Source organism: Pleurodeles waltl, chromosome 11 (genome assembly GCF_031143425.1).
Source record: "Pleurodeles waltl isolate 20211129_DDA chromosome 11, aPleWal1.hap1.20221129, whole genome shotgun sequence".
Lineage (NCBI taxonomy): Eukaryota > Metazoa > Chordata > Amphibia > Caudata > Salamandridae > Pleurodeles > Pleurodeles waltl.
Genome location: NC_090450.1, coordinates 726995364 through 727013857, shown reverse-complemented (window position 1 = coordinate 727013857; position 18494 = coordinate 726995364). Strand labels below are relative to the sequence as shown.

The 18494-nt window shown below is 46.1% G+C and overlaps 1 protein-coding gene across 5 annotated transcripts in view; it reads right to left on the bottom strand.

Moving 5' to 3' along the window:
• Positions 1–18494, bottom strand: part of KANSL3 (KAT8 regulatory NSL complex subunit 3) — a 470654-nt gene that overhangs the window by 278874 nt on the left and 173286 nt on the right. For 3 of the 5 annotated variants that reach the window (XM_069214407.1, XM_069214410.1, XM_069214409.1), the window contains exons 14-15: positions 17359–17515; positions 1566–1643 (exon numbers count right to left, since the gene is read on the bottom strand). In XM_069214407.1, coding sequence (XP_069070508.1) covers positions 1566–1643; positions 17359–17515 — 235 coding nt within the window. The remainder of the gene's footprint in view (positions 1–1565; positions 1644–17358; positions 17516–18494) is intronic. The other 2 variants (XM_069214408.1, XM_069214411.1) reach the window with 1 other exon arrangement.

Genomic DNA, 18494 nt, shown 5'->3' with positions numbered 1-18494 from the left:
CTGTAAGACATGTGATATGTTAAAAGTGAAAGGGATGCTACAACCATAGTGCCTAGGTAGAACAGACACAGCGGATATATTAATATATGCAGGTAGATGATGCCAATAAGCAAGTGCAAAGCCATGAGGCCACTAGTTAATCACATCACCCTCAATAGACACACTGCAAAGAAGATAGCAATCACTTGGAGACTGCAAGTTTCACAGGAGAGTAGGACCCAGAAAGAGGTAGAAAAATAATTAGTACTAATTCTAGGTGTCATATGAAGGGAATCCCAAATATGCCACTGGTATTTATATTATCATGTAAAGTAAAACTGGTCTGACTGGTAGCGGATGAAAATGCTCACATACCCTAATCCTAGCATTCAGAATTAATGTTACAGATTCCACTGTTCCAGACCCAGCAAGAGAGAGGATACAAAAATTAGGACTGAAGGCGAACAAAATGTTCAATAAAGTGCTGATGCACAGATAACACAGAAAAACTGCTAAGACACAACAACAATTCAAAACAGAAAAGTCCACATATGATTGAATGCTCACAGAATAAAACTATTTGCGGAAAATTGATTAATATAAAGGCTGCAATACAAAAGCAGCCACTGTACATACACATACAAAAAGAAGGTAGCTTAGCCTGTTGAAACCAGAGTCCCAGCTAGCTGAACATGTGTGCCAATACTGTACTCCTAACCGTAGACTGAAGGCTAAATATTTTTTATAGCACCGTACCAAACCTGTGTGCGGATATCCATGAAGCCAAGCTCTCTAGTTCCAGAGCGTTCGCCTCACCCTATGAGGGGGCATAAATCTTAAGGATTCCTTGACGCACAGGGATTTGTGGAGGTCCTCTGTCACTTGAAATCAGCACTGTACAGGCAGTCAGTATTATGTAAACACTCAGAGTGTAATTCAGAGCCATGCAGGCAGTCAAAGAGCAGCATTCAACCTTGTGGAGGAAGCCAAAAGAGCATATCCCGCACTATGCAAGGATTCAGATAAACGAAGCTTGCAATTTGCAACCAAGGGGTGGCAGCCAACTAAATGGAAGAGTTCATCAAGCAGCAGCCATTGCTCGGTGTATAATCTGGTGCAGAAGTCTTCAGAGGCAGTCTCAGAGGAACAACCATCACAGGAAGTCACGGAGCAGAAGGCTTCACAAATAGTCAGGAACAGCAACCAGCACCAGCAACAGTCTGAACAGAGAGTTACAGTGGGCAATACCTCTCAAATACAGCAGGCAGCAGCCTTTCCAGGCAGTTAAAGGGCAGCATCTTTCACGGTCAATCACAGGATAAACAGCCTTCACACCAAAACCTAAGGCAAATACTGTGAGAGCTGATACAGATTAACTTTATGAATGACAACTGCATCTCTTGAATGGAGAAGGAGAAAGATGTGAAAGGAAGAGAAGCTGGTGCAGGACATCCCAAAGCAGCAAAAAGAGAGGGAAAGGTTTTGGGAAGCAGCAGAGGGAAGTTTATACTAACAAGAGAGGCATGAGGAGAAACTAGGGGGATAAGAGCCCCAATTGGAGGCATAGAAAAAGTAGAGATACTCACCAAAGACACATGAGGAGGTGCCAGGAGGAAGAGCTTTCCTCACCAGCAAGTTTTGTTTCAGTAAAGCAGCAAACTGAGCTGAAATGAACCACACAAACAATTACCTATAGTCTGACACTGTGATATTTATTGTCCAGAACCTCTTGTCAACCCATGACACTTCTGCAAACTATGGCCAAACTACGCCTCCCCTGGACTGAGTGAGCTACCTCTGGCAAAATCGTTTTAACTGTCCATCCATGCTACCCACATAACCCCTCCCACTTAAGCTGAGTCTAGACCAGGTGCTGCCACCTGATATATCTATGGGTAATTTGCTGCAGACTACCGATACCCGCAGCCACTAGCACTTGCCTCTAATCCACCTTTCTGACAGCCAAACAAGTCTTCTATTAAGGGTATATCACCCATTTCCAATCTACGTTACTTACAATAAATCTATACAACGTGCTGGCAATCTGAGTGACCCAGAGTGAATCTCTTCTAGCTGCAACCAATTCACCTCACTCATAGTTAGTGCAGGTCACTTGCAGTAAGTTCTTGTCCCCCGGGGTCAACCACCACTGTTCATGGTTAATCTATACCACCTCCTGCCAATCTAAATTACGCAGATCCTATGTCTGCTACCAGATGTCAGGTCCTAGTCTACTACCAATTACCAGAGTCACCTTGTGTAGGAAGTTGGCTCTGTATGTGCTATTTCAAAGTAAGGAATAGCATGCACAGAGTCCAAGGGTTCCCCTTAGAGGTAAGATAGTGGCAAAAAGAGATAATACTAATGCTCTATTTTGTGGTAGTGTGGTCGAGCAGTAGGCTTATCAAAGGAGTAGTGTTAAGCATTTGTTGTACATACACACAGGCAATAAATTTACACAAAAAACATTTAGCTGTTTTAAAAGTGGACACAGTGCAATTTTCACAGTTCCTGGGGGAGGTAAAGTAATGTTAGTTTTTGCAGGTAAGTAAACCACCTACGGGGTTCAGATTGGGGTCCAAGGTAGCCCACCGCTGGGGGTTCAGAGCAACCCCAACGTCACCACACCAGCAGCTCAGGGCCGGTCAGGTGCAGAGGTCAAAGAGGTGCCCAAAACACATAGGCTTTAATGGAGAGAAGGGGGTGCCCCGGTTCCAGTCTGCCAGCAGGTAAGTACCCGCGTCTTCGGAGGGCAGACCAGGGGGGTTTTGTAGGGCACCGGGGGGGACACAAGTCCACACAAAAGGTACACCCTCAACAGTGCGGGGGCGGCCGGGTGCAGTGTGCAAACTAGCGTCGGGTTTCCAATGGGAGTCAATGGGAGACAAAGGGGTCTTTTCAGCGGTGCAGGCAGGCAAGGGGGGGCTCCTCGAGGTAGCCACCACCTGGGAAAGGGAGAGGGCCTCCTGGGGGTCACTCCTGCACTGGAGTTCCGATCCTTCAGGTGCTGGGGGCTGCGGGTGCAGGGTCTTTTCCAGCCGTCGGGATTTTAGAGTCAGGCAGTCGCGGTCAGGGGGAGCCTCGGGATTCCCTCTGCAGGCGTCGCTGTGGGGGCTCAGGGGGGACAACTTTGGTTACTCATAGTCTTGGAGTCGCCGGAGGGTCCTCCCTGTAGCGTTGTTTCTCCACCAGTCGAGTCGGGGTCGCCGGGTGCAGTGTTGCAAGTCTCACGCTTCTTGCGGGGATTGCAGGGGTCTTTAAATCTGCTCCTCTGTAACAAAGTTGCAGTCTTTTTGGAACAGGGCCGCTGTCCTCGGGAGTTTCTTGTTCCTCTTGAAGCAGGGCAGTCCTCTGAGGATTCAAAGGTCGCTGGTCCTGGGGAAAGCGTCGCTGGAGCAGGGTTCTTTAGAAGGCAGGAGACAGGCCGGTAGGTCTGGGGCCAAAGCAGTTGGTGTCTTCTTTTCTTCTTCTGCAGGGGTCTTTCAGCTCAGCAGTCCTCTTCTTCTTCTAGTTGCAGGAATCTAAATTCTTAGGTTCAGGGAAGCCCTTAAATACTAAATTTAAGGGCGTGTTTAGGTCTGGGGGGTTAGTAGCCAATGGCTACTAGCCCTGAGGGTGGGTACATCCTCTTTGTGCCTCCTCCCAAGGGGAGGGGGTCACAATCCTATCCCTATGGAGGATTTCTAAAAGTTAGAGTCACCTCAGCTCAGGACACCTTAGGGGCTGTCCTGACTGGCCAGTGACTCCTCCTTGTTATTCTCATTATTTCCTCCGGCCTTGCCGCCAAAAGTGGGGCCGTGGCCGGAGGGGGCGGGCAACTCCACTAGCTGGAGTGTCCTGTGGTGCTGGAACAAAGGGGGTGAGCCTTTGAGGCTCACCGCCAGGTGTTACAGCTCCTGCCTGGGGGAGGTGTTAGCATCTCCACCCAGTGCAGGCTTTGTTACTGGCCTCAGAGAGACAAAGGCACTCTCCCCATGGGGCCAGCAACATGTCTCGAGTGTGGCAGGCTGCTAGAACCAGTCAGCCTACACAGGTAGTTGGTTAAAGTTTCAGGGGGCACCTCTAAGGTGCCCTCTGGGGTGTATGTTACAATAAAATGTACACTGGCATCAGTGTGCATTTATTGTGCTGAGAAGTTTGATACCAAACTTCCCAGTTTTCAGTGTAGCCATTATGGTGCTGTGGAGTTCGTGTTTGACAGACTCCCAGACCATATACTCTTATGGCTACCCTGCACTTACAATGTCTAAGGTTTGGCTTAGACACTGTAGGGGCACAGTGCTCATGCACTGGTGCCCTCACCTATGGTATAGTGCACCCTGCCTTAGGGCTGTAAGGCCTGCTAGAGGGGTGACTTATCTATACTGCATAGGCAGTGTGAGGTTGGCATGGCACCCTGAGGGGAGTGCCATGTCGACTTACTCGTTTTGTCCTCACCAGCACACACAAGCTGACAAGCAGTGTGTCTGTGCTGAGTGAGGGGTCCCCAGGGTGGCATAAGATATGCTGCAGCCCTTAGAAACCTTCCCTGGCATCAGGGCCCTTGGTACCAGAGGTACCAGTTACAAGGGACTTACCTGGATGCCAGGGTGTGCCAATTGTGGATACAAAAGTACAGGTTAGTGAAAGAACACTGGTGCTGGGGCCTGGTTAGCAGGCCTCAGCACACTTTCAATTCAAAACATAGCATCAGCAAAGGCAAAAAGTCAGGGGGTAACCATGCCAAGGAGGCATTTCCTTACACCTTGTCCACAGCCTGTGATTTTAAACCTTATCAAGTCATTTATGACATTTTATGTTGAGGTACCACACCCACTGTTAACACACAATGCATTCGACAAACCTCTGTCTCCCACAGTGGATGTCCAATACAGATGTAAATAATATAAATAAGAAGAGATTGGCTACTCAATTAGACTTCACCCAAGACGCAAGTCTCCTCTGTAGTGCTTAGTATGAAAACGGGTTATGTCCAAACATGCCAACTGTGTTAAGCCACCCAAAATGACTGTTTTAATTATATGAAGCTATATTGTCCTAAAATACTATCTTATGACATCATGAGTACAAGACCTACTTCAGGTCAGATCGGTCACCCGAGTTGCCACCCCCTCCTCTAACCGATTGCAGAGAGGTGTATGATAACCTTGTAAGCTAAATAACGCTTGTATGGAGAAAGCTCAATCTTTTCTCTCTGTTCATCCTGTGAACCACACTGCTTCAAATTTATGTGGAAAGTTAATTGGTCGGTGGAAAAACAGCCTTCACTAACAAGGAGAATAACATTTGAATCCACCACCCCTTTTAAAGGGAGATCAAACTGAATCTCTCTCGTTCTCTCTACCCACCTTACTCACATCCTGCCGTAAGAAGGTCTGACAAGTGGCTATCAATCTTTGAACATTGTGCTTTCCTCCAGTAACAGAAAAATACAACACTTTGACTAGCATAGGTTTAAAAAAGGTAGGAATCTACAGCTGGTAGGCCCGATGGAACAGGTACACATTATTCACAGCAACAACTACAGTACTCAGTCTTCTTAGTCATACTTGTGGCATATCCAATCCTTAAATAATGACAAGTTAAGTGCATTGCCATGTAAGAATAAGACACTAGAGCATGTCTTTCTCTTTATAAGTGCAACCATAACCCTCTTCCTGACCACTCTGGTTCTGCCATTCTTACCGCTTCAACTTAGTCCTGTATTCTAAGACCTTTAATCACTTGAGACACAAGTGGGACATCCTTTCATTGCACACTATGTGAAAAGCGGGTGCCCAGATACTCAGAAAGTTAACCTGCTGCAAAGTCGCGAGAAGCTGGCCAAGCTTCCTCTTCTTCTGGCCCAGCAAAATCCAGTCCAACAAAAAATCCCTTAAAATATAATTTGGGCCGCTCATGAAGTGCTTAAGATTAAACATAAATGATATTGTACAAGTTACTTACCTTCGGTAACAAAATATCTGGTAGAGACATATTCTAGTTGCAGATTCCTTACCTTAGAATTTCCCCCAAGCGTCAGACTGGATCCAGAGATTATTCTTCGAGCAATACCATTGTGCGTCGGCATGTGACGTCAGTCGACTCCGCGGGCGTCGTAGTCGCCGTGATGACGTCGGGAGTAGTATATACACGCCACCATCGCGCAGTGACATCAGTTTCTTTTAACGAGTTTCCACGCCAAAGCACAGAGCCCCTAAGAACGCAGAGATTGGTGGGCCAAAGCTAAGGACCTGAAAGGGGAATCCTTGTCCCTAGAAATCAGTTTACAAGTGGGGAGGATGGGTGGGCAGTAAGGAATCTGCAACTAGAATATGTCGCTACCAGATATTTCATTACTGAAGATAAGTAGCTTGTACATCTGATAGAGACTTCTAGTTGCAGATTCCTTACGTTAGAATAGATACCCAAGCAATGCCATCCTCGGTGGTGGGCTGTGAACCACGATCATACTAGGAAGTCCTGCAGGGCCGAACGACCAAAATAGCTGTCCTGATGGACCGGACTGTCCAGGCAGTAGTGCTTAGCAAACGTGTGCAGGGACGCCCACGTAGATGCCTGGCAGATATCCAGAACAGGAACTACGTGTGCTAACGCAGTGGAAGCAGCAGATGCTCTGGTGGAATGAGCACGCAAGCTTCAGGAGGTTGCTTTTTGGCCAAGGCGTAGCACATTTTGATGCACAGAAGCACCCATGGAGAGATGGTACGCTTTTGCACCGCCTTCGCCTTTTTCGGACCCCCATAACCAACGAAGAGTTGATCGTCCACCCAGAAATCTTTACAACGATTGAGGTAGAACGCCAACGCTCTTTTTGGGTCCAGACGGTGGAGTCTCTCCTCCTCATGGAAAGGATGTGAGGGTGCGTAGAAAGTAGGCAGAGTGATGGACTGGCCTACATGAAATGGTGTAACCATCTTAGGAAGGAAGGAAGCCTTAGTGCGCAACACAACTTTGTCAGGGTGCACAGACAAGTATGGAGGATTTGAGGAAAGTGCCTGAAGCTCACTCACCCTGCGAGCAGAGGTGATATCGACCAGACAGACAGTTTTGAAGGTGAGGAGCCGCAAGGGACAATTATGCATTGGCTCAAAGGGGGTGCACATCAAGTAAGTAAGTACAGGATTAAGGTCCTACTGGGGCATGATAAATAGAGTGGGAAGAAATAAATGGGTGAGCCCTTTTAGAATCTACTCACAATACGAGATTTAAAGAGTGAGGGTTGATGAGGTAGCCTAAGAAAAGCTGAAATGGCAGATAAATACCCTTTAAGGGTGCCCGAAGCAGAGCACTGCTGGGACAAAGAAAGAATGAACAGAAGAACCTCGGATAGAGGGGCAGAAAGGGGATTAACAGATTTGTTGGTATACCATGCCACAACAGGCGTATACAGTTTGGTTGATGGACGCCTTGCTGCCAAGTTAACATTGCAGACTTCGGGTGGAATGGCAAACGCCGTCAACTGGCACAGCTCAATCTCCGCACATGAAGGTGGAGGTTGGACAGGTTCGGGTGAAGAACCGTCCCCTGTTGCTGCGACAGAAGATACACCCAAAGAGGCAGTCTAAGTGGAGGATCGATGGACATGCTCAATAGCTCTGGATACCTGTAGGAAAATGGATCCCTGTGTACAACCCCCCCCTCCCCCCCCAACTTTTTGCCTGATATTGATGCTGACCGGGCTGAGAAGTGTGCTGGGACCCTGCCAACCAGGCCCCAGCAGCAGTGTTCTTTCACTAAAAATTGACCATTGCTTCCACAATTGGCACACCCCTGGAACACAGATAAGTCCCTTGTAAAAGGTACCAGTGGTACCAAGGGCCCTGTGACCAGGGTAGGTCCCTAAGGGCTGCAGCATATGTTGTGCCACCCTAAGGGACCCCTCACCTAACGCATGCACACTGCCATTGTAGATTGTGTGTGTTGCTGGGGAGAAAAAGGCAAAGTCGACATGGCATCCCCCTCAGGATGCCATGCCCACAAAATACTGCCTGTGGCATAGGTACGTCACCCCTCGAGCAGGCTATACAGCCCTAAGGCAGGGTGCACTATACCACAGGTGAGGGCACAGCTGCATGAGCAATATGCCCCTACAGTGTCTAAGTCTATTCTTAGACATTGTAAGTACAGTGTGGCCATATTAAGTATATGGTCTGGGAGTTTGTAAAAAACAAACTTCACAGCTCCATAAGGGCCACACTGAATACTGGGAAGTTTGGTATCAAACTAATCAGAATAATAAACCCACACTGATGCCAGTGTTGGATTTATTAAAAAATGCACAGAGGTCATCTTAGAGATGCCCCCTGTATTTTACCCAATCCTTCAGTGCAGGACTGACTGGTCTGTGCCAGCCTGCTGCTGAGAGACGAGTTTCTGCCCCCCTAGGGTGAGAGCCTTTGTGCTCTGAGGGCAGAAGCAAGGCCTGCACTGGGTGGAGGTGCTTAATGCCTCCCCCCTGCAGGAACTGTAACACCTAGCAGTGAGCCTCAAAGGCTCAGGCTTCGTGTTACAATGCCCCAGGACACTCCAGCTAGTAGAGATGCCCGCCCCCTGGACACAACCCCCACTTTTGGTGGCAAGTCCAGGGGAGATAATGAGAAAAACAATGAGGAGTCACCCACCAGTCAGGACAGCCCCTAAGGTGTCCTGAGCTGAGGTGACCCCTGCCTTTAGAAATCCTCCATCTTGATTTTGGAGGATTCCCTCAATAGGAAATGGGATGTGCCCCCCTCCCCTCAGGGAGGAGGCACAAGGAGGGTGTAGCCACCCTCAAGGACAGTAGCCATTGGCTACTGCCCCCCAGATTTAAACACACCTCTAAATTGGGTATTTAGGGGAGACAATGAACCCAGGAAATCAAATTCCTGCACCCTGAAGAAACAAGAAGGACTGCTGACCTACAAGCCTGCAGAGAAGGAGGAAGACCACAACTGCTTTGGCCCCAGCCCTACCGGGCTGTCTCCAACTTTGAAAATCTGCAACCAGCGACGCACCAGACAGGGACCAGCGGCCTCTGAAGCCTCAGAGGACTGCCCTGGACTAAAGGACCAAGAAACTCCTGTGAAAAGCAGCCCTGTTCAAAACCAGCTATTTCTTTGCAACAAATAAGCAACTTCTAAAGACTGCACGTTTCCTGCCGGAAGCGTGAGACTTCTCACTCTGCACCCGACGCCCCCAGCTCGAGATTCAGAGAACTAACACCACAGGGAGGAGTCCCCGCCAACTGCGAGCCCGAGCGTAACCAGAGACCACCCCCATCAGCCCCCACAGCGACGCCTGCAGAGAGAATCCAGAGGCTCCCTCTGACCGCGACTGACTGTAACAAGGGACCCGACGCCTGGAACCAACATTGCACCCGCAGCTCCCAGGACCTGAATGAACTGAACCTCAGCGCAGGAGTGACCCCCAGGTGACCCTCTGCCTTGCCCAGGTGGTGGCTGTCCCGAGAAGCCCCCCCTGTGCCTGCCTGCACCGCTTGAGTGACCCCCAGGTCCATCCATTGTTTTCTACCTGAAACCCGATGCCTGCTTTGCACACTGCACCCGGCCGCCCCTGTGCCGCTGAGGGTGTGTTTTGTGTGCCTAATTGTGTCCACCCCAGTGCTGTACAAAACCCCCCTGTTCTGCCCCAGAGGACGCAGGTACTTACCTGCTGGCAGACTGGAACCGGAGCACCCCTGTTCTCCATAGGTGCCAATGTGTTTTGGGCACCTCTTTGACCTTTGCACCTGACCGGCCCTGAGCTGCTGGTGTGGTAACTTTGGGGTTGCCTTGAACCCCCAACGGTGGGCCGCCTATGCCCCAGAACTGAGACTTGTAAGTGTTTTACTTACCTGCTAATCTAACCTTTACTTTCCTCCCCCAGGAACTGTTGATTTTTGCACTGTGTCCACTTTGAAAATAGCTTATTGCCATTTTTACAAAGACTGTATATGATATTGCCTTTATTCAAAGTTCCTAAAGTATCTAAGTGAAGTACCTTGCATTTAATGTGTTTACTGCAAATCTTGAACCTGTGGTTCTTAAAATAAACTAAGAAAATATATTTTTCTATATAAAAAACTATTGGCCTGGAGAAAGTCCTTGAGTGTGTGTTCCTCATTTATTGCCTGTGTGTGTACAACAAATGCGTAACACTACCCTCTGATAAGCCTACTGCTCGACCAAACTACCACAAAATAGACCATTAGAATTATCTACTTTTGCCACTATCTTACCTCGAAGGGGAACCCTTGGACTCTGTGCACACTATTTCTTACTTTGAAATAGTATATACAGAGCCAACTTCCTACATACCCTGTCTCCTCTTTACTGTCAGTGTAGTGAAGCAAGTAGTTACACATCTCACTGGGATGTAATGTTGCAGTGCTCAAGCTTGGAACTTAACAATAAACCAACAGACCTAATAATATTTATTTCTCACCCAGTTCTGGTCTTTACAAGAAAGCAAGTACTTTATTCACACAATTGTACTAAAGGCTACATAATTCAATGATCATACAAATTAGAGTGTTTGAGTGCAATTCCCTTCATTGTGCTTTCTCTCTCTGTTTCCGGTGTTCTCCTCCTCCAGAGGCAGGTTTTCATACACCCAGCAGGAGCTGTTGTGAGCCTACAGGTCCTTCTGTAGTATCCAAGCTCGGTGTCAGCCATTTTAGTCAGATCAGCACACCTAACTAAGCTCAACTGGAGATGTTCCAGCGCCTGCGTTCTGGCACAGTATAGGACGGTCCCCTGCTGATGTAGGAATGCAGACCCACCTCAACCAAAACAGATGCGGCCTATGGATCTGGCAGTGACAGTCTTTGAGGTTGCAGTTCCAACTGTTCGATGGTAGGAGCAACCCGGGTGGGCTTCACAGCTCCAGCACTTGTCCAGGATGAGGTCAAGCACACAGCGGCATCTCTCATCTGCAAACTGTAGCTGTAGTCCTCACTGGCCTACAGCAAACAGAGGTGTAGCTTTCATCCAAGCTTGTAAGAAACATGCAGTTCCTGCCTGGCTGGACCAGCTGCAGTAACATAATTGCAGCCCTATCTGGGCCGACAGGGAACACAATCTGACAGCTGCCTCTAGGATCCATCCAAGATGAAATGCCTTGGCAGGGGGTTCCTCAGTGTCCTCCCTAGTCTGCTCAGAAGTAATCCATTCTTTCTGGGTGTCCCACAAACTAAGAGGTTCTGGGTCTTGCTTCTCCTAGATAGTCTCTCCTTCTGCAGAGCCTGGCAGACACCGCTTGCAGACAGGCACACTTCTATGTGCTTCAGGGTAGGTCCATACTTCTCCAGTAGTAAGACCAAACTTCAATTAATGTCTCCTCAACTGTAAGAGACTAGCTGTCAGATTTGATGGCAGCAAACACCAGGCATAGCAATGGTTTTGAGTAGTCTGCGGAGTACACGCTTCCTTTATCATAAAGGACTTGGAACTGGTCTGTGTACCATTTGTTTCACATGACAAACATCATGACAGGTAGGTGGGTAAGGAAAGGACATGTTACATATACTAGTGCTTTAAAATGGTGTGTTATTAAAAATACTGTTGAGGAACTTGGGCTCACCCAAACCTTATTGCTAACTCTAGCTGCACTGTTCTATATTTATCCTTAAGATTATTTTGTCTGACAGAATAATGATAAAAAAGACCAATTAACAGTGAGTCTGCTGTTGGTGTTTTGAAACCTAAAAAGGTTAAACATCAATTAGGTATTGTCATGAATCAATCTTACTAGTGGTGTATCTTCATCAGTCTTGGACACCAATAAGTATTCACATTTACGTTTTCTTTGTTCCTTAGGAAAGGGAATGGGCTTGGGGTACGATGGAGAAGGGCTACCTGCAGAGTTTATGTTCATTGGTGAGTGTCTAAGAGGGTCAGCCAGTAGCACTGATTGTTTTTTTATTTTATTTTTGCTGGCACTGAAGGAATGGACTGAAGGTGGTTGTTGGTATCTACAGAGCATCACCATCCAGAAAATGCAGTCATCTTCTGATGGCAGTGCTAGTGAGTTCTGAAATGCATCAAGGATCAATTAAAAAAATGTAGTTTTGAAATCCACATCACTGTCAGAAAGATTACCAGAAGCACACCTTTATTGGCTGGAACATCCACAGGTCATGGTGCAGCAAGCACAGTGCCCCAAGAAGACCAGTGAAAGAACAAATTAAGGTAAGTGTTCTGAGACTTTTTCTTTGGGTCCTGGAACAATTAGTGGTTACTGGTTAGTATTCACACATTATGTGTATGGTCATTTATTACCGATGTCTTCGGGCCACAATCACTGTTGCACTCTAACCAAGTTACTTCCCTTTGGCACTTGACTGTTGACGGGTAATGAAGTGGAGAAGCCAATGTTTACTCTATTAATTTGTAGAATTGGTAGTGGTTTGAAACAATGTTACAAAGGACAAACTAAATATACAAAGAGGCAGGATGGACAAAGAGGGCAAACGTGAGAGGGGAGGGTTAAATTGCTGTGAATACCTGGGTTTAGGGTGGTTTGTTGGGATACAGTTGCCATACTTAAAACTACAAAGTGAATGTAAAAGGTCTGCCACAGATTATTTGCAACACTGTGCGAAAGGTGGGAAAGTACACTGAGTTCAAGCCAGTATAGTTGAATTTCTCACAACACAATCAAAAACTCACAACTCGAGGCTGAACCGAACTTCAAAGATATATCTTCAGTCTTAATGTACAGAAATCAAGGCTAACAAAAAACAAATGGTAGGATTATGAGGCTTATTCCCAAAGGAAGACCAGCATGAACGTTAAACTGGTCTCTCTTTTACAAAACAGGTAAGGTGACTGAGATGTATAAGCTAATCACAACAACATACCGGAAGGAAACCAGGCTTCAGGGCCCTAATCTCAAAACTGGCCATTCATGGTCAAGATCTGGGCTGACATGTTTAACCATGGGACAGGAGAATTCAATAAAAACACACACAACCCATGGTTTTAACTCCACAATCATTGGGGCTACGAGGAACATTTTGGGATGAGGAGGTGAGCATATCCCTTGACCCTGCTAGCGTACGGGCACCGGTATGATAGCACCTTTGCTGATGATTGGATCTCCTTTTACGGCAGACTATGATGTTCCTGTCTGCATGATGGCAAGATGGAATGTTTGGTGGTATTATATGAAACTTCAAGCAGTATCCTTGAGGAACAACTGATAGGTACTTGTCTGAGGTAATTTCCTCCCCCTGTGGAAGTAATAATCTGATTCTTCTTCAACAGGTGTTGCGTGAGTAGGGGTGTTAGAGTGGGAATAATGCAAGTCACTCTTCCTGGGCCACCTCCACCCCTCCACCCCTACACCTCTAAAGCATCCTCACATGTATGGCTTCTGAGTTTGTCCATATGAAAAGGATAGTGCTGTCAGAAGCCAAACCTTGCGGAGGTGCTTCAGCTTTTGTACCCTACTGCTAGTGCCAAAATTGTGCTTGCTGGTGTGCATTTTGAGTGTTCCCCTGGCTTTTGCAGTGCTCAGGACCTTTAAGATTTTCTCCATTATGCTGCTTATCTATGGGCTGAACCGATATTCACCACCTAATAGGATGGTGGTGTGATGCGCACACACAGACACACACACAGACACACACACACACACACAAACACACACACAAACACACAAAACCAGACATACCTTCTAAGAGTGACACTTGTGTTCATCTACCTCAAAGCTGTGTCTGCAGCATCAATCAAACAACAAATATTTGTATTTGAGACGATTTTCCTCTCTTGAAATAGTTCTTGACCTTATTCGTAGCAGTCCTCTAGGAGATGTTTAACTAGTTGTTACATCTTCGTCCAATACAAAACATGTCTTGTAAGGAGGCTCATGAAGATAGCTGTGGACCAAAGCATTGCCATTCCAACAAACAGCGTCTATTTTGTGTCTCTCCTTGTTTTAACATGATGTATTCTATATCTCTTGAGCAAATGCTCTCTTCCTAGCCACAATGACTACCAAGGAGGCTGGTGATACATGACTACTGGTATCAATCCAGTTGCGAGGATGCTGGTTTGTATTTTTTCTCAGTTGTAAGGTGGTGAGTTTTTGATGAGGTAGAGCTCAAGGCAAGCTCTATGGTGTAGTCCTGCCAGGACTCTTCCCTTCATCTGGTGGGACTAGCTCAAAATAGGTGTCCTGTGGCTCGTATTGGCTATCAGGACATCAGTCAGTATGTGTGTGCAGTAACTCCTGTGGTCGATGATTGCTGGGGAGCTGTTGTAGAGGAATGTGGCTTGGTGGTAACTGCAAGCAGGGACAGTTTCTTCATGTCAGTTTCTTTAGAATGAAAAGCTACTACAACACCTATATCACCTTCTTGAACTGGAGGTTTCTTTTTTAAGAAGCTTGATATATTTTTCCCATTGAGGGGTTTAAACTACAATCTTCCTGATGTCGGTATATATAGCTTACCCACTGCCTGACATTAGGCTGTTCAGGGAGCTCAATGGTCTGTTTTGTGTCATTAGCATCAAGGCTAGCCTCAAGATCTGTTTTGTTGTTGACTTTGGCATCGAGAGAGGTGGGTCCACACCTGAGGTTCAAGAAGGTGTGGCTATGCTTCCAGGTTTGGTGCCCTTGGCTCAATGTTTCTATGGAGCTGAAATGGGCTCTTGGTGATGAGCTGGCACGGGTGCACAGGTGAAGCAAACAGAAGAGGCGTTTTTGGCACTGTCTTGGGAACTAAGCCAAATTCTCTTGGGATCAGTGATGAGGTGAGTCTCTAAACTCTTGTCAAGGCCAAACCCTGGAGAGTCTGTCTCAGGATGATGTATGATGTGTTGGTATCTTCAGTGTAGTCTGTGTCCTGAGCACTTTTCTGACTGAGAATCCCAAAAGACTGTTCTTCTTTGTAGTCAAGAGTCCCCTCCAGGCCCTTCAGAGATGAAGCACACCTTGATTTGCCCACTGTGGACTTCCAGACTGTGTCTGCAGCCTGTTTCTGCAGGCCCCCCTGCAACTGCAACTGCCCTGAAGATAAAGACCTCTGCATTCATCCGCGCCGGACTGAGGAGGAGGAGACCAAGGGTGTCCTCACGTCTCCCAGCCTCGTGAGACCCGAGCCCATTTGTTGGTTTAGTCGGACTGGACCCGCAGTCCACGTCTGCAGCCCCCTGCAATCGCGAGGAACTCAATGCGTCCAAGCCCCACAGCCTGAGGAGAAATAGACCAATGGTGTCACCACATGCCCAAGGACCTCAAGGGTCGAGCCCCCACTGGGGTCCCCCGGACTGACTCCATTCCCAGCTTTCAGTAACTTCCCAACAGAACATTTCCCATTGAAATGAATGGGTCATCCAATGTTGTAACACACCTCTGTACAAGGATGCCCCAGGGCCTCCCGAAGTGACCTCTTGGTGTGGCCTTGGACCTTAGGTACTGGAGAACAGTCCTGTAAGTCACTGTGAAGAGTCCAGATGCAGTACATGAAAACATTACTGCACCCAAAAACTGCACTGTCAACTTTTAAAAACCCCGAAAATTCCCACCTAGAAGAGTACTCACCTGATCTTGGTATCAAAGTTTATATAAAAGTAGGTGATATTTTTATAAATTGGTGCCTGATTTCTTTATTGAGTGTGTGTCTCACTTATTGCACAAGTCTGTGCCTCACATGCTTAGCACTACCCTCTGATATACCTAACTGCTTGCCCACTCTACCACACGAGAGAACATTTGGGGTGCAATTTGTGCCTCTGTGATTCATCTGGGGTTTGCTTGGACTCCTTACACAGTGTAAGCTCGTTTTGGTCCACTATATATAGAGCCAGCTTCCTTCTGTAGACAAATATGCCTGTTGCATATTCTCTTATTGTTTTCCTAAGTTGGGCTCTCAATATCCTAAGTGTTGTTCGCTTCTTATTTGTGTACTGAATGCAGCTTCCCAAAAACAAAATAAGAAGATTTATAAACACAAAAACTGCCAATAATTACCATATTTATTGTGACAGAATCAGGTGCCTCTTGCGAGTGAATTTATTTAAAGAAGGATGTTCAACAGATTGCCGCAAGAGTAGGGTTCTATTTAGGATGCGTTCACCGCAATTTACGCTAAACATCAAATTAACAACTATTTGCTATACATAAAGACACAGTAACCTTGATAATGTGGTATACCTACTGAGCAAGAGGCAAATTCTTTAATGAAAGAACTCATGTTCTTACAGGGGTGATAAAAGAGATCATCTGCATTTAAAACACTTACACAGTTTACACACCCAATATATGCCCTAAATTAAAAGACAGATGGGGATACAAAACCTGGTAAGAGAGATTAGAGAAAAAATAGAAACAAGAATGCTAGTGCAGTAAGAAGTGTCAACAAATGCCTTGTTTAAACCACTTTTCTCGGTGTTGCCCAGGAGCTCTTCTAACTCAAAGGGATTGATAAATGCAAATCGACAGGAACACAAGAATGCACTAGAAGGGATCATGACCAGGTAGGTTTTATTCACACTGTATAAGTATGCCAAGACTCCAAAGAGGCCTCACAGTGGTGACAGTTGTGGGCGATATATTTTGGCAGACAAATACTACCTCTTTTTGTCTTAAGAATATAGCCATACAAAACAAAGAAAGTCAGAGACATTATACAGTATACACTTCATCTGGTCATGTGCAACAGGAATATTGAACATTCAAGACAGCGATGAAGAGCTGAGATACATAGCCCTCTCCCTTGAGTGCAGCCCTCTCAGTATCATACCCTTACTTTTTTTTTACCTCTACGCAAATCAACATCTCGTCCTTCTAGTCAAGAGACTGAGATTTTTACCGCTGTAATAGACCACACCTTTACAAATAATGGTAAACTGGTTACCATCAAAAGTACGATTTCAACATGTCTTCAACATGTCTTCCTACGGTGATGAGGCAGTGACACTGTTCCAATAGCAGATGACAGTGCTGTGGTTATAGAAACAACTTTCATAGAAACATGCAGTGTCAGGGCAGTGACACAGCAGAGCAAGATGCCTCATCAAAAAAACAATGCTTCCACAGTAGAGTGTGACGCATTGCTCACGTGCAACAGCCTTTGGACCTATGAAATGCTACACTTCTCCAAAAATAGGATTTGTCTTGGTAGTCACAAGAAGCCCTGTGGTGCACTACAATGCTATTTTACCAATTCCTTTCTCATCTAATGGACTACTGTGCCATGGCAGCGAACCCCTGTTTCCATAACAGCTCCAAAGCTGTGGAACATACAAACTGCTGCCTCAGTAAATAACACCAGTTTTACAAATTCTTGGTTTACCATCACACAAACCCAGCCTTTGACACAATATAAAAACAGAATTTGGAGCTTGGGTAACATACGAGAGTAGTTTAAATTCCTATTTTTAGAAACGTTACCTTGAGATTGTTTGGTGGTCAGAATCATCCCAGCTCTGTGCATGTGGCTCTTTAGCAGGTGGCTGGTGCTAATCTGGTTGGACCTCTGGGCAGGAGAGAGTGTGGCCATTTTAGTTTTCGGGCTAGAAGCTGGGCTGCTGGAGACGCTGGACAGATCCTGGAGAGGAGAAATCAGATAAATTTTAATTCTGAATTTTATTCACTTTTGTGGAAAAGTGAATTACAATTTGTGGGGGGTAGGTGCCCACCTCTAAGGATAAGGCCACCACCTGATAGATGTCACATAAAGCAAATAAAATAAACCTGTGCTCAATAACTGCTCACTTGACAGAAAGCAGAAAAGCTTAAAGACATTATGTAAAGTATTTAAGCAGTGCATACACTATAGGAAAGGACATAAAATACCATAAAATTCCACAACTGATTTTAAAATAAAGGGAAAAACTTATAAGTGAAAAAAGAACAAAACAACAAACATCTAATAAGGGGATATGTGTTTTTGAAGTTTTGAGTGAAAATAGTGCAAAAGAGCAGAAAGAGCAAATGATAGTCTATGGAAGCAGTAGACCGGGTCCCAGGTGAGATGTGAGGATGGAGCCCTGGTCGAACGCTACAAGTGGATTGGTCCTGGTGAAAGCCTGAAAGTAAAAAAGTAAAACAATAAATAAAAAATCTCAAAGTCCTAATTCAAAACAAAGAGTGGCTAGGTCGTTTTTTCCCCAGAGATGCTTGAGCCATTCAAGGGGATGAATCTGAAAGTCAGTTGGATGCTGTGGAACTGCAGGTGTCCGGTACGTTCTGCAGAAGTTCCCCTTGACTGTGGAGCAAAAGTTTAAGTTTCCAACGTTATTCCTGGTGCCCAAGTAATCACAGAAGAATACTCTAATTCCCATAGGACCTCTTAATGGAAATTGGAGACTCAGGACGCCAAGCAAAGGCTAATAACAAAGCATAGTCCGAGTTCCAGTTGCTACTGGTCAGCAAGGAATTGTAGGGAAAAGGCCTCTTCAAGCTTTATGTGTCCCTATAGCCACACAGGAGGTCGACCACTTGTAGTTCACTTATTTGCCCAATGTACCAGTGTAAGAAAGTGCCCCTTTATGACATGGTCACCTATATTTTGCCTGGTATTCAAT